Here is a 22,399-nt window from a genome sequence, read left to right as displayed (position 1 = left end):
TGTACATGTAGGTTGCTCGTAATGTAAGGAGTTCCATGTGGCTTCTCTCTATTCAAAATATGAGCATCAAATATTACTTCTACAAAAAAATTCACTGAATTTTCTCAGTGAAGAGTAAAACATCTTGTTGAGTAGACTAGTTAACGCACGGCACCTGTACGCCCTCACATCAAATAGTCCGACTGGGGTTTCATGTAAGCCCTGTATTCCTTTACCGTTTAGCTATATGGCAGGTAAAGTTCTTTTGAGGTTGGTTTTAAACATGATCTAGCTATACATATGATGAGTTCGAGGGTCTTAGATTTGGTAGATACTCATGATAATAGACGAGTCGGCAGTCAGGTTTGTGATGATGGTGACCATGTTTATTGAACTACCACGGATACCGGATATATCGGATATCGTATATCGTAACATCCCCCTTCCTCTGGAAAGATTGGGAATCAGTGAACATCACTGATCGATGATTAATGACATATTGCCTTGATAACAATACTTTTGGTAGTATGCAAGTTTTGGTTATTTGCTTCCTAATAAACTTTTTCCAATCAGGTTATATAACATAAAATCTTGATTTGTTTTCAATACGTTTCTTTTGTATTGTATTAACGAATGAGTATTTAACTGTCTATATAATTATATCGTTCCACTTTCAACTTCACAGTTGATCTGCAAGATTGAACATAGTTTTGATATAACTTGATTCCTTTATAAAATGAATTTCCAAACGAAACATGTTTGGGCTAGCATCTGTTTAGACTTATAAACATTATGCTTGTCATACCAAAAATACTGTACAATGATTATACATACATATGAACAATAAACTTCTTAGACTACATTAAACTAAGCGTCTTCTGTGTTCTTCTTTATCTTCTCTCTTCTTTGAAGAAATTTAAGAGTTCAGTTTCAATCTTCAAACATGTATCTCGCTGGTGTACGGATGTTGCGTCCATATCTTGTTGTGGTTTGCGAGTTTGATGTTGATCCTTTAGATTGAATGTTCTGAGTTTCTGGTGTTGGCTGATGGTTGTTGCCATTCTGTTGTGGTGTTTCTGCTTGAGTAGATGAAGTGTAGTCTTCGTCGAACCTAACACGCTTTGGAGTAGGGTTGGTTGACGATGGAATCTCCCTCAGGTGAGATCGGTTTCGTCTCAGGATTCCTCCGTTAGGTGTTGATACTTCATACGACCTAGGCTCGTCGCAGACTTTGGATACTTTGGCTGGTATCCAAGTATGATCTTTGGGATGTAGGACTCTGACTGGTTGTCCTACGTGGAGAGGTGGAAGATCTGGACCCGCATGTCGATCGTGCGTTTCTTTCATCTTACTCTGTCGATTCAAGAGATGATCAGTGGTGGTAGATTCTCTTGAAAGATGATGACTTGGCAGTGTTGTTCTGATGGGTCTTCCAAACAACATCTCTGCAGGTGATCTCATGTGACTGTCAACGGGTGTTGCTCTTAGGTGTGACATAGCCAGTTGACTGTCTTGGCCAGTCTGTGAACACTTTTTCAACAGATTCTTGACGGTACGAACCATTCTCTCAGCTAGTCCGTTGGATCTTGGATAGTGAGGTGAAGAGGTTGTATGGGTGATCGACCACTTCCGGCACATGTCCTTGAAGTGCTTCCCGACAAATTGTGGACCGTTGTCGGATACGATCTCCTCTGGTGGACCAAATAGACTGAAGATTCCACTCATCACGTTGGCTACTGCAGCACTTGATGTGTCAGTCAGCTTGTAGACTATCGGATACTTGGAGTAATAGTCAGTGACGAGTAAATAGTCTTGTCTGTTTAGCATGAACAAATCTGTTCCTAGTCTAGTCCAAGGTGCTGAAGGTACATCATGGGGAAGCAACGGCTCTTTCTGTTGCCTTGCCTGGTGTTCCTGGCATGCAGCACATTGCTTTACGATCTGTTCAATGTCCTTGTTGATGTGTGGCCAGAACACTGTCTCACGAGCTAGTCGTCTCGTGCTCTCGATTCCCATGTGTCCAAGATGAAGTTGTCTGAGGATATCTTCTCGAAGTGTCTTCGGTATGATGACTCTGCTTCCTTTGAAGAGTACTCCTTGAGATACTCCAATCTCATCTCTGTAAGACCAGAATTCCCTGAGGGATGTCGGCAGCTCCTGAAGAGTTTCAGGCCAACCCTGAGTGACTGTCTGCCACAATGACCTAAGAACAGGGTCATTGGATGTTTCCCTCTGGAGTTCTGTTCTCTTGTGTTGTCCGAAGAAGATCAAGTCGATTTGATGAGTGTCTTCTACTTCGGAGCAGATTGATTCCACTCTGATGTCTAGTGGAACATCGCGTGCTTCCTTGGGGTTAGGAAGACGGCTCAAGGTATCTGAAAGAATCATTTCTTTCCCAGGTCGGTACTTGACTTGGCATCTGTATCCTTGTACCTTGATCAATAGTCTCTGTAGACGAGGTGGTGCGCTTCTTAGAGGTTTCTTCCAAATTGTCTCCAAAGGCCTGTGATCTGTTATCACAGTGAATTCCTTCCCGAATAGGTATGTATGGAATCGGACGATACCAAACACTAGGGCTAAGGTTTCCCTCTCTATGTTCGAGTAGTTGGACTGTGCATTGGAGAGACTTTTGGATGCAAAAGCTACGGGTTTGCCATCTTGGAGCAGGCATGCTCCCAGCCCTTTCATTGATGCATCTACCTCAACGGTTGTCTCTTTCTTTGGGTCAAAGAACTGCAGGCATGCACCCGATGAGACTGCGCTTTTCAGGCTGTTTAAGGCATGTTCGTGATCCTCGTCCCAGACGAATGGAATTTCCTTGTGAAGGAGTTCACGAAGTGGTGCTGACTTCTCTGATAGATTAGGAATGTATGGTGCTAGGTATGTGAATAATCCTAGGCATCTCTGAACATCTTCCTTGTCCTTGGGTGAAGGCATTGTGTTGATAGCTTCAACCTTGCTTGGATCTGGGAAGATTCCAGATCTTGTGTACATGGATCCAAAGTAGCTGATAGCTTCCTTCTTGATAGTACACTTGGAGCTGTTGAACACGAGTCCTTCCTGTTTCGCTGTCTCCATGAGTAAGTGGAGATTCTTGTCGTGTTCCTCCTCTGTTTTCCCGACAATGGCAATGTCGTCTGCGATACATACGCAGCCAGGCACATTCTGGACGATCCTATCCATGTGTTGCTGGAAGATGTCTTGGCTTGTGCATAAGCCGAAGGGTAATCTTTGGAAACAATATCTTCCAAATGGTGTTCTGAAGGTGGTCAGGTCTTGGCATTCCTCTGCTAGGTGTACTGACCAGTATCCAGCCTTTGCGTCTAGCTTGGAGAAGAAGTGAGCTCCTGCGAAGATTGGTTGGATTTCTTCCAAGGTTGGAATTTTGTGTGGACACCTTTTCAAGGCATCGTTCAACCTTCTGGGGTCAAGACATATCCGTATGGATCCATCTTTCTTCACAACGGTGGTCATCGAGCTACACCAATCTGTGTGGTTTTCTATCTTTCTGATGACTCCTTGCTTCTCCATGTTATCTAGTTCGGCTTTGATCTTGTCCTTCAGATGGACACTGCACTTTCTAGGTGCATCTATGGTTGGCTCTGCATCATCTTTCAGATGCAGCATTGCTTTCCCGCTAAAGCTTCCTATGGCATCAAACTGATCTGGGTATGTTTGTTTGAGGTCACTAACACTTGTGATAGGTGTATGTGTAGGTGTGTCCTTGTGCATTGTGTGGATTGTGATAATCCCGAGATCTGTGCAACCTAACAACCCTAAGATAGCTGGTCCATTCACGTCTGCTACGTAGAATGTATGTGTATACCATTCTGGACTCTTGTATCTACACTTTATGTCTAGTGTACCAACGCATGGTATTGATATTTCGCCATATGCTACTAGCTTTACTGGTGTACGTTTCACTACTTGCCTCCACTTGTCACCATATATTTGTTTGGCTGTGCGTACTGTGATAGTATTAGCGCTTGCCCCAGAGTCTATCTTCAGATATAGGTAATGCTGACCTGATTTCTGTGGGCATATGATGTCAATGTTTGCAAAAGCTACTGTACCCTTTGAGTTGATCACTGTGTGTGTTCCGATCGTGTGTATGGTGTCAAAATGTTCGAAGTTTGATGGGCATGCTGATTGTTGATGTTCATGATCTGTGCTAGTATCATGTTCAGTGTCCATTTCACTTATCGGTTTATACTTTCGACCCTTTGATTTTGATCGTGATTGGTTACCGTGTTTCGGTTGACGGTCATCAGATTTATGGTCATCTGATCTACGATCTGGTTTTCGACTTCGATCGTTCTTAGCCTTTCTACAGAACTTGGCCCAATGGCCCTTTGTGTCACAGGCACGACACACATCGTGGTACGCAGGGCACTGACGAGGTTTGTGGATACGTCCACAGTTTCCACACGTCTTTCGTCCCTGGTTCCGCTTGAATGAATCTATGCTTTCTTTAGCCGGCTCAAGCGTTTCTAGGCATTTTCTGCTCGCCGCAACTGCCTCGTATTTTCGGCCCTCTACTAGAATTGCATCGATTTGATATCCTTTAGGCTGGTCCAATAGGAATTTCTGGAATTCTAGACTTGGTGTTGAGGTGATGACTACCTCCATTATCCGCTCGGCAAGCTCGGATTCCTCAAAATCGCATGTGTTGGCTTTGTCTCTACATCGAGTAACGAATGCGTCAATGCTCTCATCTTGTCTCTGCCGATATCGCATCAGCTCGAGACGATGGACCCGAAAATTAATGTTTACCTTTATTTGTTTCTCAAATAATTTCCACAGCTCTTGTGGTTTTTCTTGGTCGGCCTCTGATAGCCCAGACGCATTGATTCTGCGCAAACCTTCGTTGCCTACAGCGATTTTGATTTTTATAGCCTTTTTTTTGTTTTCAGTTATTTCTTGATCTGCCAACACAAGCTCCATTCTCTGCTTAAATAGCTTGAACTCTTCGGGTAGGTCTGGTACCTCCCAGTTCATCTCTGGATACTTAGTACTCATTGTATATGTCACGTGTGCGTATTGGTTACGACAGATTATATGAATGAGTGTAAATCTTTGTGTTGTTTATCTTAGTGTGAACAGGTCCTAACCGGCTGGTGTTGATAAGGTTCGTACACGTATACCTGTGTACACTCTCGCACCTGTGTGGATGTCATTAAGTGTCTCATGCAATGAAAATGTTGGTCACTCTCACTCAATGTCTGACAGTGACAATTCCTCACACACCAGATATTATTGTTAATATTATCTGAAAACAGGTTTAATGTTCACACCTCTGATTTAGTTTAATTTTAGATTTAAACTTTACTAGTTTAGTTATTATGCAGACCCCTGTGTCAGTGATTGAGCACAGTTATAACTTGATTAGGCTATTCTGAGCAGGCTTTATGAACCTTAATATGCTCATACACACATCACCATTCACGTAAGAGTTCATCGGGATTATGCAGTAGCATCAGTGTCTCGGTACACTGTGCGGTTTGTACGATGCACGTACTATGCATACGAAAACGTGCGACGTGACAAATCGCTAATCGACGATAATTTTGCTAATTATACTTCCCAACTGTCGTGAACTGGATCAATTGTGTCTTCAAAAATCAAACTTGATTTCGAAGATCCCAGCAGCTGCCACCATGATGAGTTCGAGGGTCTTAGATTTGGTAGATACTCATGATAATAGACGAGTCGGCAGTCAGGTTTGTGATGATGGTGACCATGTTTATTGAACTACCACGGATACCGGATATATCGGATATCGTATATCGTAACAACATATATTGTATTTTCCATGTGATAGGTGCACTTTAATACAAAATTAAAGAACATGCATGTGTAGGGTTAGGTTTAGGGTTGTGTCTCACGTTACGTACATTGTTGTAGGTTATTTTGATTAGGTGTTTGAGAAAAATGCAGAACATTTAAATGCATTTTACTCGAAATGAAATTCTTGCCAACTGAAGTCTATTGGCCAGTTCACACTATGAATATGACTGACAAAGAAAGCGGACAAAATATACAATTCCTCAGGTAGACAAAGGAACATCCCTTCACTGCTATTATGTAAAAATGTGTTGAACAGGTGTCACATGCATATTCACCTTTTTACATAATAGCAGTGAAGGGATGTTCCTTTGTCTACCTGAGGAACTGTATATTTTGTCCGCTTTCTTGTCAGTCATATTCATAGTGTCATAATATCATCATACATGTACATGTAGGTTTACTGGACGTATGCTTGTATTAGGTATCAAAATGGGATTTTCATGAAAGCATCTAATACCAAACACATAGATTATGGCTATTATGCCTGTCAAAAACTTAATGGAAACTGGTATATTGTAGGTCTATAAATTAATAGATTTTGTGTTTTGATGTAAATTCCAACCTTCATCATTTGTTGCCGAGGCATTCTGTGCTTGGATCACAAATGTCAATTTTTTGGACTATGTACCTGATAATGAATGTAGGTTTAATAAGTAACTAGTTGGCATATGGTTTATAAATTTATATGTAAATTATTGAAAAAGGTGTCATTTATGAAAAATCTCAAAATAGACCAGTGTAATTGAAAAGTGTGTGAGGTTTCAATGGAATGTCATGGAAAATTTGAATGCTACATATTCAAGAAGGTATTTGCCATTTGGGCTAATCCAGAATAAATTCAGTGGAATCAATCAAGATCATGGAGTATTTTGTCTCTGTGGGGCCAGAAGGGTGCTGATATAGATATTCTGGCTCCTTACAGACTACAGTGTACATGTATTTTTTTTTTTTTTTAAACCAACCTACTCTTAGAGTGGACTTCCCCTTTAAACAGTTGTAGTGAATTTAGCATTTTCTGTCGTCAGAGGTCTTGATGATACAGAACTGGCTATCAAACATATTTCAATATTTCCCCATTAATTTTCCCATATGGAGATATTTGTGATCATTGAGGGATAACATCTTGACCTAGGTGTAGACAGTGTAGCTACTTGAAATTGTATCCTACATATTAGCGATTCATCTAATTACTAGCTGTCCATCTAGACAAAATCAATAACGGTCTGACAATCAATAACAGGCCATAAAATTCAAGGTAGGTCTGCATGTCTAACAACAACCCAGCGTTTATGTTAAGAGGCAGAAGCAGTGATTGTATGGGTTTGGGGTGGATGAAGTCATGAAGAGTGGTGCATTATCCTTTGTTGGGAATGAAGAGAACAGATTGTCTGTTTGGAGCCAGGAGGGCATTGATAAACTCATGTCATGTTACACACAGTTAATACTCTTCTGAATCCAAACAGATGAGATGTTGTGAATAGGTACAGTTTATTACTACATGTACTTGTATATCATTACACTGCTTCAATGTGAAAATCTGGGACCCGTTTCACAAAGCCTTTTTTCAATGACAAATTACAAAAATCAGTGACAAATCTACTGATAACCAATCAGAAGCAAGGATTTCAGTAGCTTATAACAAAAAACTGTCATTTGTCACTTTTTTGTGAAACACCCCCAGATGTTCTCAAATGTAGAAACTTGTCTCTTTGATGATGAGGGAAGAGGGGTGGGAGAGGCAATCTGAAAACACAATATATATCTAGGTCTACTACTTATTGATTTTAGTATTATGAATTCAGGTTTAAGTACAAGGTATTCTGCTGATGTTATGCTGATTTGTTAAAAAAAAAAGGTTGTTTAGGGTAAAAACGAAAAGAATTTAATGAGGTTTGTCTGGCATTTCAACAAATTAAGACTTAAGCAGAAGGTGGATTCCATTTTGTGAGATATTTAGGAAGAACGAGTAACAAGTTGTGGCTGTCTTTACTTCAATCACCTATTTCACTCTGCTGAACTTCAAAGTGTTTGAAGTTGAACTCCACTGCACTTTGTATACACGTGTAGGCCAACATGTACATGTATTTAGGCCATCTGTACTTTGCCTCTGAATCTAAATGTGGTGATATTCACACTTTGGGTGTAAACACTTCACACTTTGATTGTTTTGGGTGTACTTTTTACCAGCTACCAGCTGGTTTACTCAGATCCAGAAGGGTGTTATAACTCATATCATTTAACACAGAGTTTACACCCTTCTGGCTCTCAACAAACCATTATATCCTGACTACATAATAGTGTATTGACAATTTGACATTGTCCGCATTCCTGAAATTCCTTTCACCTTGCTTAGGTCACAACCCTCTATTCATAAGATATGGTATGATAGAAGCAATATTGACCGTGTCGCTGCATAAAAGGATCCATTAAATCAGGATTCTTTGTTTGCGCATAAAATTGGAAGCGTCCTTCTAGATAGGGTGTTGTTTGTGGTATATTCATATTTTTTTTTTCCTACAGGCCTATTGCTAACTGTGGTACTATTAACACTCTGTTAAGTCCCATTAGCACTTTAGCACCCTATTGTGGCAATCAATTTACAGGATGAAAAATCATACCATTTATTGTTATGCTTACGTATTGGAGAACTCATTTACTTTCTAGCACCTTGAATTTGATGTATTCTTTTCCATTATCGAAATGGGTTTTTCATCAACAATGCTGAAGTGAATAATTTTATTTTCTATTTTTAACATTTTTTCTTAATAATGTAAATTATTAATGAAAATTTGGCCCGCTAATTTTCATAAATAATTTACATCTCTCTGCCCTATGATTGTTCATTACCGAACTATCGGTTGGCAGTATAGGCCTACTTTGAGAGAGTATTGATTTTATCAGGGTTGAAACAGATGCCCAAATCACAGTCAGCAATAGTACTGGTCATTTATAAATTAGGCCTATGGTACATGTAGAGTGAATATTATGTGCTTTTAATGCTCTTCAATACAGTGAAAGGTCATTCTCATTCTGATTTGCAACCTGTGAAATTTTCATTTGCACCTTGTTGTTAATATAAATTACAAGGACTTTGAATCTGTGGAGATAATGATAGAATTCACATTTTTGTTGATAAATGGTCATGCTTGTCACTACTGTGTTTATCCTTTTTGTTTGCTTTTATTACCCCAAGTTTTGACCTTACTGAGGCCAATCAGTGGCTGTCCCACAACTAGGTGTGGCCCTGGACAATAAAAAAAACAAAGGTCATTTTTATAATCATATGGTATTGCCTACCTATGAAACTTAGTGAAGCCTTTAAGAGATGAAATAGGAAAAAACAAATATTGAGATTCAGGACTAATATGTTTTTTATATAAAGTGCATTTACAAATATTTTGGAGGCCATCTTCTTTTGTAGAGCAGATAATATCACTTGATGTTCCGTGACGGTGGACATACTCTAGCGTTGTACTTGGTTTTTCATTTATTTTTGGTTCACCTTTATTATCAGGTCTTTGCAAGTTTCTGAGAAACATTTTACAGGTATTTAAAAAAATCATACTTTTGTCATGAATCATCCTTAATATGCAAGGAATGCTGAGAGGGTAAAAAGTAAACCGCAGATCCGGAAATTGTGTGTAGTTTCGCTTATCAACCAATCTTCACCAAATTGCAAGCATGTACCCCAACAATCAGCCCTGTATTGTCTGGTCCTGTCCCTATAGAAAAAATGGGATCATATGCAGCTATACAATCAATCAAATGTCAGGCCGATTTGATATTGAGCTTTTCAAAAGTTCTAACCCCCTGCAGCCTGTATTGTATGTGTAAATCTGTGCCCAAAGGTGATAGTATCAGCAACTCTTCCTCGCAAGCCAATATACCACACCGCCCACAACACACCAACAACTGTGTGTGTGCTAGTTACTCACTCGGCAGTAATCCCCCAGCCTCTTGAATAGGAAGGTATGTGGATGTCTATGGATGTCTATTGTTGTTAATCTGCCTCCCTCAACTACCCATGAAAAGGTCTTACCTGAATCATTTGCTCTCTCTTCGACCTTCTCATTCTTTCTCTCATGTTTATAAGTGGCGGGTGTCTCAGCAAGGGGCTGTATGTTGCCCTATTCAGTCTGTGGATTACAAGGGAAGCTTATCCCTGTTCAAGCGACAGTTATAAGTAGATTATTATTGATGACATTGACTTTTCTTGGACGATCTACTTTTTATGGAATCTTTGGAGTGGAAGTCTTGACTCTAATTGACAGCGAACATAACAATAATAATACTGGTAATGTTCAACTCTTCTATAGCACATATTATATTATTGTCTCTATGTGCTTATAAGATTGATAGAGAGAGAGAGAGAGAGAGAGAGAGAGAGAGAAAGAGAAAAGACATGTAAAATATTGAGCTTTCACCGTTTATCACTTACAATTATCAAATCAATTACAAAATTCACATGTTTACTGGTATGATCGAAACAGATATGTTTTAAAGTCGGATTTAAACTAATGTAGTGAAGGACAATATTTCAGAGACTCGGGGGACTTGTTCCATAGTTCTGGTATGGCATACGGGAAAGCACGGCGCCCATATGTTTTGGTAGATGTTACTAGGGGCGGGAATACTGAATGAATGATTTGAAGATGATGTACTGTACATGTACATTTTATGTATTTGTAGGCCTCGATATCATTCATTTCTACTTGCCAAAATGTGTTCCAGGGGCGGTATTCTGAACCCTGTGTTATCTCTAATATTGTTGTATCTTTGGAGATAAGATAAAGTTGGTATTCTGAACATTGTTGTAACTTTTGTGTTATCTTTTGTTGTATCTTTTCTCTCATCTCATTGGCCGCGCCTGCGCTCATAGTTTAGTGCGCTTGTAATTGTGCTTATTAGTAATAACATGGCGCTTAATCCTGATTTGCATATGCGCACAAGAGATAATATGACAAGATAATTGGTATTCTGAAAATTGTTGTATCTTTTGTCTTATTTTATCTAGCATGGTATTTACAACAATATTTACAACAGGTAGGGGGTTGTTGTATCTTTCGTGGTGATATAATGGCGGCAATTTTTCTTGCCCAGAACCAACTTTGTGCCAATAGACGAGTTAGAAGAAGATTATGTGTTGACCGGAAACATCACAGATGAGAACTTTTTAAGAAATTACATGCTAGGATATGATGATTTTAATGATCTCATCTTAACCAATATAGTGAAAGCGTGATTTGTCTTCATGATCCACATGCCACAGCGCAAATGATGACGCGCGTAATAAGCGCTCAAATAACTGATTACGCCCAAGATTAGTATGCGCTAGGCGCATCTTCAGATATGGCATAAAGTATTTCTTTTGGTTGACCTACTTATCATGCTTATATAAAACATATTTTGATTGGTAGGGTCCATACAAATGGGCATGTCAACAGCGGTCAAAGATAAGATAGAGGCGGTCCTTCAAGAGATAACACAGGGATAAAATGATGTTCAGAATACCAACTTACAACAATATTAGCGCTGTGTTATCTCTGGGAGATACAACAAAAGATAACACAAAACTTACAACAATGTTCAGAATACCACCCCTGGTATCAAAGCTAAAGTTGAATCAAGGAACCATATTATCTGTCGAGTCTTTGGAACCGTATTATCTGTCGAGTCTTTGAAACTATTTGCAAGTTTTATTTAGTAGGTAAGGGAATTCTTGTATGTCAAGATAGCAAACCATTTTTTGTGCAGTGATTCTTTCTGATGCTAGTGGAGGCTTGTACAAGAACTGCATGTCAATGAATGATGCCTTTGTATAGATCATAGATAAACCAATAGAAGATAGGCAGTGTGCATGACTGATTAAGAAAAGTCTTTAAATATCTGATTACTACTGGACTCAGTGACTGGCATAGTGTTGTGTACTGTACCATAGATCGTGTTTGTGTTTGTTATATGTTGCGTGTTTGATTGACGATAGATCTCCTACTCCTATACCTATGGAGATTCTTCATTTGTGTTGAAGTCTATAATAGTATTAAATGCCTTTTCATACAGTATCTAGAGCTTACTTATCATCTTCTTTTAGGGGCTCGTACACACCACATATTAAGGATCTAAGTTGGAATACCTAGATCATGAGAATGGTGTGTAATACACAGATACTACATGCATTGATCCTTATAATGTGCTGATATGACCATGTACTGTATTATCATGTAAGGTGGTGGAGCTGGAGAAAGTCTGGGTATCAATTTTTTGTAAATCGGAAAATTCCACAGACATGTTAGTCCAGAGGGAGTTTAATTGAAGAAAATAGAAGAAAATGCATACTTAATTAAAGAAAAGAGTATATAATTTCCTTTTACACCAAAAGCAATCTTAGAAAAATGTCAGATTAAAAAAAAAGTGTTCTCTGGTATGAATGGCTGTGCAGTGCAGGCAGACTGATTTCAGAATACCGGTATATACGTGCTTCATCAGGTTCCCCTCCCCCTTTATACCCACATATACCTGTTGAAACAATCAGTAAAATGAAACAAAAGCAGTCCAAGCTAACAGCTCGAGAACATTTCAAGAAATAAAGGGAGATCATAAAATGCCAAATGTCAACATGATAACAGAAAATGTATTGGTGTGAACAAAGAATATGTCCTATTTCTGGTGGTCATTGGCATTGGATCAAGGAAAAGCTATATTAAACCTTTCTTATACTAAGATGAAGCAGAAACTTGTCAGAAATATATTGCTTATTATCTTGAAAGGAGTTCCATAAATTTGTAGATATTTGGTAAGTTTTAGCTAGACTTCAAAGTTCAAACATATGCTGAAGAGATAGGGAGAGTCAGATCTCTCATCAATATGAAGGAATTTTCCCAGGAAACTCGCCTCCTAAAGTCCCCTCTAATAATTGTCAGATATGGTCACCAAAGTGCTAAAAATATCACAACTGTTATTAATAAATTTCCTTCCTTTCATATGTGCAGACAGATTACATAAGCTCAACATAAATAGTTGTACTGATCATGTGTGGTATTTGCAAGATTTGTTTTTATCTCATATGAAAAATTTGTAATACTGCTTTTGGCAGAGCTTGAACATTTATTTGCTCTGATAAACTTGTTTGTAGGAAGTTTGATAATGGGAAATTGAAGGAAGCCCATCCATATATCAAAAGGTATTCAGATTCCATATACCTAAAGATATTCAGAGTCCATATACCTAAAGATATTCAGAGTCCATATACCTAAGGATATTCAGAGTCCATATACCTAAAGATATTCAGAGTCCATATACCTAAAGATATTCAGAGTTCATTTTGTACCTGTTTTTGTTATAAAAAAGAGTTCATTTTGTACCTGTTTGTGTTATAAAAAAGGTCAAATGTTCTTCACTTGGTTAACAATCATGTGTTTAACACCTTTGAATACGAAGTGGCACCACTCAGATAATTGTAAAGTTTGTAGATTGCTCTGCTTTTGATGGTATCATGCTTCTGTTGACTTTGGTCATTAGTAGCTCCCATGCCAATAACTTTATGACATATGACCCACAGTAACAGAAATGTACACATCCTGTGCTTAGAGCCAGAAGGGATCTACTCTGTGTAATAGCAAACAAGGTAATGCCCTTATGGGTCCAAACAGACGATATATGCACGTTGTCCGGGTTACCTTTAAACATGTCATTTGATATCTTTTTTTTTTCTTTTGTACTGTGTTACTTATTTTCGTACAAGATGTCATTGAAAATGTACCAGTACTACTCGTTTTATGCTATCTGCATAGTTGAGTGCTCTTGACAGTCCATTTGGAGGTATTTTAATTGATAGGGTCGCACTTCATGCACTTAAAGCAGTTGGATCAATCGGTCCATCTTATGGCGAAGAAAACGTTAAGGATGATCAATAATATTTTGTAGAATGAGTACTGTAGACAAAGATGCTTTTGTCACTTTGAAAATGATACGTTTTACATACAACAAATCATTTCTCCTGTGCTTTCACAAATCTACAGGACAGAACCAACTAGGAAAAACCTAGTGGCAGAAGCTACAACGAACAACCCCCTGAGGATTCCTGGTATACAGTTCTTGTGGGAGAAACACACACACCAGGATGGCACTTGTCAATGGCACTGTCAACGGCAAGGTGAACGGGGTGAATGGGATGAACGGTCTTGGAGGACAGACCAGGACTATTCTGGATGACATGGTCGGACTTGGAGACTGCGTCTTGCTGGAGCCCCTGACAGAAGAGAACTTCATCGAGAACCTCATGTTGAGGTTCAAAGCTAATGAAGTCTATGTAAGTATGAGAAACAATGTGTGGTCATGGATTCAGAGCTAAATTAAATACTTCCTAGGGTTAGCCTGACGTCAAAGTGGTTAATACAAATAACACAAAGCAGTGAGGGCGTTAGTAAGAATTACCCACACAAGGTTCTTTTGGAACAGGCGATAGCCGAGGGTGTTTGGATTGTTTTGAAGGAATCGAGTGTGGGTAATTTTTACTAATGTCAGAACAAAATGATGTGTTTTATTTGTTTTATAAAATGATGTTTTATAACATAATGTTACTAATGACCAGTCATTACGTGTTAGGCATAATAAATGCCTGGTAATGTGTACGCTGTCAACCAATCATTTGATAAGGATTCGCTGCATCATCTTATAAAGTTATTTAAGACAACTCCACTCATTGCATCCAGTATATCAACATATAGGCTGCATTATACAATTTACATTATATACTTTACATGTACCTCAAAACCATATACATGTATAGTCTGTGTGGAACCAGAAAGGTATTAACTCCTGGACATTTAATGCCCTTCCTGCCTTGAACAGATGATAGCTTTGTCTTCATTGTAGAGATTCCACAGTCATCTACATCCCTGAAATTTAAAATGTGTAGCATCATAATTTCAATTAAATATTATCAATCATATTTTAATGACATTTTGTATAGCTTGCATAAATATTTATATACATGACCATGTTGCCAAAACTATACTAATCCTTCATCCATAAAAGGACTATCCAGCATGATGCATGCCAATACAAAATCTATCTGAGAATAGAGAAAAAAAAGAAGAAAAAAAAATCAAAAATATAATTGCACACACGCGCAGCTTCAGTTCCTCACTTGGACAAAAAAATTGAGATTGTGTCTCCATTCTAAACATTTTGGTTTAGTAATTACAAGCAATCCACCTGTTAAAGAGTAATTTGGCTTGAGCTTTCTTGGAACAATATCAAACAATGTGTAATTCTGAATCATTATACTTTGACTTGTTTTCAAAATCAGATCACTCTCTAAATAGGTCTGTATATTATGTTAAAATAATGGAATAACAAGATAAAGGGTTTTATATTGACTGGAATTTGGCAAATATGTGTACCGGTATGTTTAATTAACATTAATTAAGTTTGGCTTGCAAATAAATCTAGTTTATGTGATTGTGTCATTGGCATTGGCCCTTTTCTACTTGTGGATAGGTTCACAATACATGCACCTGTAGATTTTCATTTAAAAGCCACTGAGAGTAGAGAAACATATGGACAATTAGTTTTGAAAAGATTTCAACGCTTTGTTTGCTCTGGAATAAAAATTATCCGTTTGTACTGCTGTATTGTTTTGGAGTATATATTTTGCATACGCCCGAAACATCTGACGAGAAATTTGACCGAGGAGGGTTATTGTTTTTTCCATATTTTTGACCAAGACAGATAAGGAGTTAATTGTTTGTTATTTTTTTTGATCACACAGCATATGACGAAAGAAAAGTAAACATTGTACATGTAAATACCCCCAAAATATACATGTAAGTACCGGTACATACATAATCCTGTAGTGTAATTAGAGTTAAGAAGTCAATTTGTCTTGGATATAAGATTTAAATGGATTCAGTCAAGGGGCATGCATGCCTGTCATTACAAGACATTGATTGATGACCGGAAGTCATTCATTGCTGTCCCATCATGACTGCCCAAAGTGATTGGGCAATGGGGGACATCCTCCTCAAGACGTCCACTTTGGTAACACTACGGCTCCTACGAGGAGTCATTCACACTAGAGGAAAAATTTGTACAAAATATTTAATGAAACGTTAACGTATAAAGCATCATTGTGTTGTGAATGGGATGTACAAAACATGGGATAAAAATATAAGATAGGAGGAACACACGTTTCTAGCTTGCCTAGGGCTACGTTTCTAGATGCTAATAGGATTGTTAAAATAATAATAATAATAATAATACATGAGATTTATATAGCGCCATTATCCATTTTGGAGAGATCAGCTTACATCATGGACAGTGTTTGCAATATTTTTGTGTAGTCTAAATGGTGAGGGGGTTAAAATGATTTGCAATTAGATGGAGCACTCATTATTGATTGTAGACAGGGAATTAGTTAATGCAGTCAAGACATGGCAAGTAGCTTCCACTTGAATTCATCATGCACGGGTCAATATTTACATGTACATGTATGTTACAATCAATAAGCATGCTTTTATTTTTTGAGGTATGGAAATATATTCTTTTTATCATTATTGCCAAGATTTGATTTGATTCTAAAAATCCATACTGAGTTTTGTGAGCTCAAGTCCTGTTGGTGACTCATAATGAATAACACCAGTTAAATTTTGGTGTACTGCACCTTAAATTTGTGATGATTTTAATTCTAAACAGAGTTATACGAAAGACCATTAGTGCCACGAAGAAAAAAAAACACACTTTCTACTAATCTGTTTAAACAGATTACGATATTTCTTCTAATCTGTTTAAACAGATTATAATCTGTTTAAACAGATTACGGTATTTCTACTAATCTGTTTAAACAGATTACGGTATTTCTACTAATCTGTTTAAACAGATTACGATATTTCTTCTAATCTGTTTAAACAGATTATAATCTGTTTAAACAGATTACGGTATTTCTACTAATCTGTTTAAACAGATTACGGTATTTCTACTAATCTGTTTAAACAGATTACAGTACTTCAACTAATCTGTTTAAACAGATTATAATCTGAGTTTATAATAAATTTGCTACAACCTTACAACAAAATGTAAATTTCCGTGATTTTTGCCAAAATTATGGTCCATTAAAATTTGAATATACGTCAAGTTATCTTCAATGATTATTTGAAAACTATGTATCAAATTGGCAATATGAATATTCATTTGGGGGTAGGGGAACTTTTCTTTCCATATTTTTACTTGTATTTGATTGGTTAGGGGGTAAAGAGTGAGGTAATTATATTAGCATAATGTTATGTTCGGCTTTGCATTTTAACTGTTTACGAGTGACGTCATAGCAAGCATGGCATCGCCCACTAAGCGCACGTACGCGAGTCTATGAGAAACGTACGCGCGCGCGCAGCGCAGGCCAGGGGAAGTGACAAAAGTAGGATCCGTAATCTGTTTAAACAGATTAGTTGAAGTAATGTAATCTGTTTAAACAGATTAGAAGAAATATCGTAATCTGTTATAACAGATTAGTGGAAATACCGTAATCTGTTTAAACAGATTATAATCTGTTTAAACAGATTAGAAGAAATATCGTAATCTGTTATAACAGATTAGTGGAAATACCGTAATCTGTTTAAACAGATTATAATCTGTTTAAACAGATTAGAAGAAATATCGTAATCTGTTATAACAGATTAGTGGAAATACCGTAATCTGTTTAAACAGATTATAATCTGTTTAAACAGATTAGAAGAAATATCGTAATCTGTTATAACAGATTAGTGGAAATACCGTAATCTGTTTAAACAGATTATAATCTGTTTAAACAGATTAGAAGAAATATCGTAATCTGTTATAACAGATTAGTGGAAATACCGTAATCTGTTTAAACAGATTATAATCTGTTTAAACAGATTAGAAGAAATATCGTAATCTGTTATAACAGATTAGTGGAAATACCGTAATCTGTTTAAACAGATTATAATCTGTTTAAACAGATTAGTTGAAGTACTGTAATCTGTTTAAACAGATTAGTAGAAATACCGTAATCTGTTTAAACAGATTAGTAGAAATACCGTAATCTGTTTAAACAGATTATAATCTGTTTAAACAGATTAGAAGAAATATCGTAATCTGTTTAAACAGATTAGTAGAAATACCGTAATCTGTTTAAACAGATTAGTAGAAATACCGTAATCTGTTTAAACAGATTATAATCTGTTTAAACAGATTAGAAGAAATATCGTAATCTGTTTAAACAGATTAGTAGAAAGTGTGTTTTTTTTTCTTCGTGGCACTAATGGTCTTTCGTAGAGTTAGGTCATTTGTACATTGTAAATGATGGAGCTTCAAGAAAATTTTGTTCAACCAAAATGTTCAGGATCCTTAATAAAGCTGACTCTTCGCAATTTATATCAAAGGTAACAAAACTAAAGAATTATTTGAAAGTAAAAGTATACACACTCTCAAGCTTGAGATTGAAGCAAAATTATTATATTGAGGGTCTAGGAAATACCACATTAATTTACTACAGAATGACATGAAACCTATTTTTATAGACACCTTAAAAGTAATAATAATAATAATAATAATAATAATAATATGTCTTGTTTACCCAGGGTAGCCTCATCAGTATTCATACTGTTCCCCCATAGCTTGAGACTTTATTCATTAATGCCTTATGGGGAAAGTATAATTATGACAAATTATGAATTTTATATGTTCATGTTCAAAAGTATTTCCTAATGGAGCAGCATGGTGGGAGGGAGCTAGGGTAGAATTTCCTGAAGACCAAGAGGGATCTCGAAATTCATTTTAAAAACCGGGGGAGGGGGATTTTCTGGGAAAAAATCTGGCAGGCAAGCTAACAAAAAAGCACATTCATGGAGTTGTGCACTTGAAGTACATATAGTGTACTGTATGCCTCTTGGGTTTTAATAGGTGGGGAAGGGGGCATGTCGGTTTGGTTGTGCCCCCTAAATCTGGCAGTGTTAAAGACGACAGATGATACCCTGCTGAGGTTTCCTGTCACCTGGAAAGTGGCTAGAATCATGTCAGTGGGTGGGACCGACGACACATCATCCTAATCCCATCTATTTTTAACAGGACACTTCATACCTGGAACTGTTGTTACTTGTCACATACATTGGCGAGAGCTGCTAAAACTGTTGCCCCAGCACATGTATGTGACATTTATGGACGCTAGTCTAACATCCATACACAATGGAATATTTTGATCAGTCAGTCATTGAGTTGATAAGAAATGCCATCGCTGTGTGGATTAAACTCTTTCAAGGGAGGGAAGGAAATATTGTATAACACCTACATCAGGCTTGTCTTCCAGAATTACAGTGTTCACTTCATCCGGAGGGGAAATGTAAAGGAAGGGGGGGGGGGGGTAATAATTGTTATGCCTTGATCACTCAGACATGATACACATAATTTACAAATGTATCTTAATAGTACGAGTCCCCTTATTTTGACCTGAGGTCTGTTTTACATGTATGATATAACACTGGGCAGCGCCCCAAATAGTATGAAACATACGGTACCTTTATGACTAATTACAAGAATGCATGATTGCATGCACTGGATTAATTTTTAATTTGTACCGTACGTTAGAATAAATACACAAGGACTAAATCTCTGCATAAATGAGGGGCAATTACTATATATTTAAAGTGTTGGCCCTGTAGTTTTTAAATAAACATTGATTGTTTCGATATTGAATATTTGGTCTTAATTTTTTTGATTTCAAAGTAATCAATTCAAGCAAATATATCCAGCTGTCAATGTACATGTTACATGACTTTTGAACAGATAAGGCTGGCACAGACTAAGTGAGAAAACTGATGAATTTTCTAAACAAATCAAGGACTACCTGGTACTATTTCCCCTGTTTTATGTTTGAATACAGTACCAGATGTCAACCTGAAAAGGATGAAACCACATATAGTCCATTGATTTCCAATAATGCCACTCCTTCTGGGGTGTAGTTTACCAGTCGGTTAAAACCACCTCCCAGAATGGTCATTGACCGGTATTAACTAACATTGATTCTCACACATGTAATGCTTGGTAGTACTGTAGATTATTATGCAATTTTGTACAGTAGGTGCCTGAATCAATACTCAGTTATTGTGTCCATGAACTACATTTTGTTTAATTATTTCTAGTGTGAACTTTTGTGCACTAGCTCTCTTTCTTGTCATTCAATGTTTTGTATTCAAGATCAAGATATTACAGTTTACAACAAAAGTGAGTTCATCGCTTCAAAAGAAGAAAATAGTACAACTTTTTACAATGTTTTATTAAAAAAACGCAAGCTCTTGAGCAATGTAGAGTTTGTATTCTGTGATATTGATACCTGCATGTACCTCTAGTTGCAACATATTTATTCCATGAAAACAGTGTACCGGTAGTGCAACGACGTAAGGAGTTTTATTGGAATTCATATTTTCCAAAAGGGTGTACTAACTTTTCTTTGAATCCTCCAATGTGTATTCCTGATTTGATGAAGGGCCTACCGTACATATATTTTGAATACTGCTAAAGATGCCTGCCTATAATATAAACAGGGACATACAGTGTGGCATATAATCAGAAGTATTCCTTGGCACTGCTATAGTTGCCTTTGTTAAGACCATTTAATGACAAAGAAACTATTTAAAAAATTGTATTTTTTGCTGGTGGTATCCCAGAATTGATTGGCAATATGTGAATCAGATTTCAAAATATATGTATCACAATAGTAGGGTAATGAAGGCCTACTGATTCAACATAGGGGTTAGATGAGTAACCAAATTAAGCATGCCTACAATTTGAAAGAAATGGGTGCAGTGATTTGAATTTGAGTTTGAGGTATATCACGACTGTAAACCTAATCTGATGACATCAATTTGAATGATCTATTTGTTTTGTTATCACACACATGAGCCTGATACATACAGAACCCCTATCCCACCCTCTTCCCACTCAGGACATTGACTCTACAATAGGCGTGTCTGCACTATCTCGAGATTGCCAAATATCCAGCTATTTGAACTATCCTGATCGCAAACTATCCAGCCAATTTGCGTCTTCATTAGAACATAGTAGCAAATTAGCTGGATAGTTGGTCGGGATAACATCCCAAGATATCTCGGTCTAGTTTGCAAAATATCCCACTATTTCCGAACTAGCGGGATAATTTGCGACCGTCTTCATTAGACCGAAGTACGGAGTCAAATATCCCGATCCCATCATATGCACAACGATTTCCGGTTTTCCGTGTTAACTAGTTGTACTAACGCGCGCACATGCAATCTATACCGCTGAGCGGTGCATGATGGGATCGGGATATTTGACTCCGTACTTCGGTCTAATGAAGACGGTCGCAAACTATCCCGCTAGTTTGGAAATAGTGGGATATTTTGCAAAGTAGACCAAGATATCTTGGGATATTATCCCGACCAACTATCCAGCTAATTTGCTACTTCGTTCTAATGAAGACGCAATTAGCTGGATAGCTTGCGATCGGGATAGTTCAAATAGCTGGATATTTGGCAATCTCGAGATAGTGAAGGCGGGCCTATAGGGAAAGTGTTCCACTTTGTTTACTATTTCAATTACACTGTACCTTTAAAAATTAAGCATTGATTTACCAAAAAATGGAAATGTTCCTCAGGGTACCAGAATTCCTGGCTTTACAACATTTTTTACTGTCTACTGGACATGGGTGTTGTCGAGAGATACTTTGCAATCCCTTTCTCATAAAGTATCTGCATAAGTGTAAAGAAAGAGCTTTAGAAATATAAACTACATGTATAGTTTCTTCATAATCTTTGCATCGGGGCAATCTTCATTTTATTTTTAAAGTGGAATGAATTTCATTTTTAAAGCGGAATGATTTTCATAAAATGCTGTAACCAACCCTGTAATCTTCCATATACTGATTATATGTTTTTTCTTGATATCACAGACATACATTGGCAACGTGGTGGTCTCAGTTAATCCCTACACCAAGCTACCACTCTATACAATGGAGAAGATTATGGAATACAGAGGCATGAATCTTTATGAACTACCTCCACACATGTAAGTATTTTAGTCCCTTATAAAAAGAACCACCCATTTCTTCCTGGTAATATATGTATTAATTCAGTTGTACAGCATTCTGACAACATTAAACAAATGAAAATATGTATGTGGTTAAGTCTTGGGTAGCAATAAGGTTTTAGGTTAAGTTTAGGGTTAGGACTTGAGTTAATTAGGTATACAATAGTATTTGGTCAAGGGATAAAGTTCTGAATTTGATTTAGTGAAGAATATTACATACAAAGCCATTTGTCATTGGAGCATATTATGTCATACAAGTTATAGAAATTCATGCAAACCTAAACAGTGTGGAAAAATGATTAATACTTTGAAAGAATTTAGATTGCTGTATTTTAACAGTAGTTCAATTGCATTCATACATGTACAAAATGTACATGATTACCTGCATTGTGTACCGATACAAGTAGCATTATGCTTGCAACACGGATTTGTAAATCTCCAGTCAATTTTTCATTCACCTTCCCAACTCAACCAAATCATTAATTCCATTCATCAATCA

General features: G+C 37.2%; 2 protein-coding genes across 3 annotated transcripts in view; one reads left to right on the top strand and one right to left on the bottom strand.

The window, feature by feature from the left end:
• LOC594811 (unconventional myosin-Ia) overlaps nucleotides 1-22,399 on the top strand; it is a 77,298-nt gene that overhangs the window by 13,246 nt on the left and 41,653 nt on the right. Inside the window, exons 1-3 of one of the 2 annotated variants that reach the window (XM_031000179.1) lie at nucleotides 9,911-10,120; nucleotides 13,845-14,134; nucleotides 21,764-21,879. In XM_031000179.1, coding sequence (XP_030856039.1) covers nucleotides 13,946-14,134; nucleotides 21,764-21,879 — 305 coding nt within the window. In that variant the 5' untranslated portion in view covers nucleotides 9,911-10,120; nucleotides 13,845-13,945. Of the gene's footprint in view, nucleotides 1-9,910; nucleotides 10,121-13,844; nucleotides 14,135-21,763; nucleotides 21,880-22,399 lie in introns of those variants that run through there. The other variant, XM_031000178.1, reaches the window with a different exon arrangement.
• LOC115919297 lies at nucleotides 910-4,998 on the bottom strand. Its single transcript, XM_030972715.1, has one exon. The coding sequence runs from the start codon at nucleotides 4,996-4,998 to the stop codon at nucleotides 910-912; it is 4,089 nt and encodes a 1,362-aa protein (XP_030828575.1).

This window comes from Strongylocentrotus purpuratus, unplaced genomic scaffold (assembly GCF_000002235.5).
Source record: "Strongylocentrotus purpuratus isolate Spur 01 unplaced genomic scaffold, Spur_5.0 spur5_scaffold_6, whole genome shotgun sequence".
NCBI lineage: Eukaryota > Metazoa > Echinodermata > Echinoidea > Camarodonta > Strongylocentrotidae > Strongylocentrotus > Strongylocentrotus purpuratus.
The sequence above is the reverse complement of the archived record's forward strand: the minus strand, read 5'-3'. Positions and strand labels throughout refer to the sequence as shown.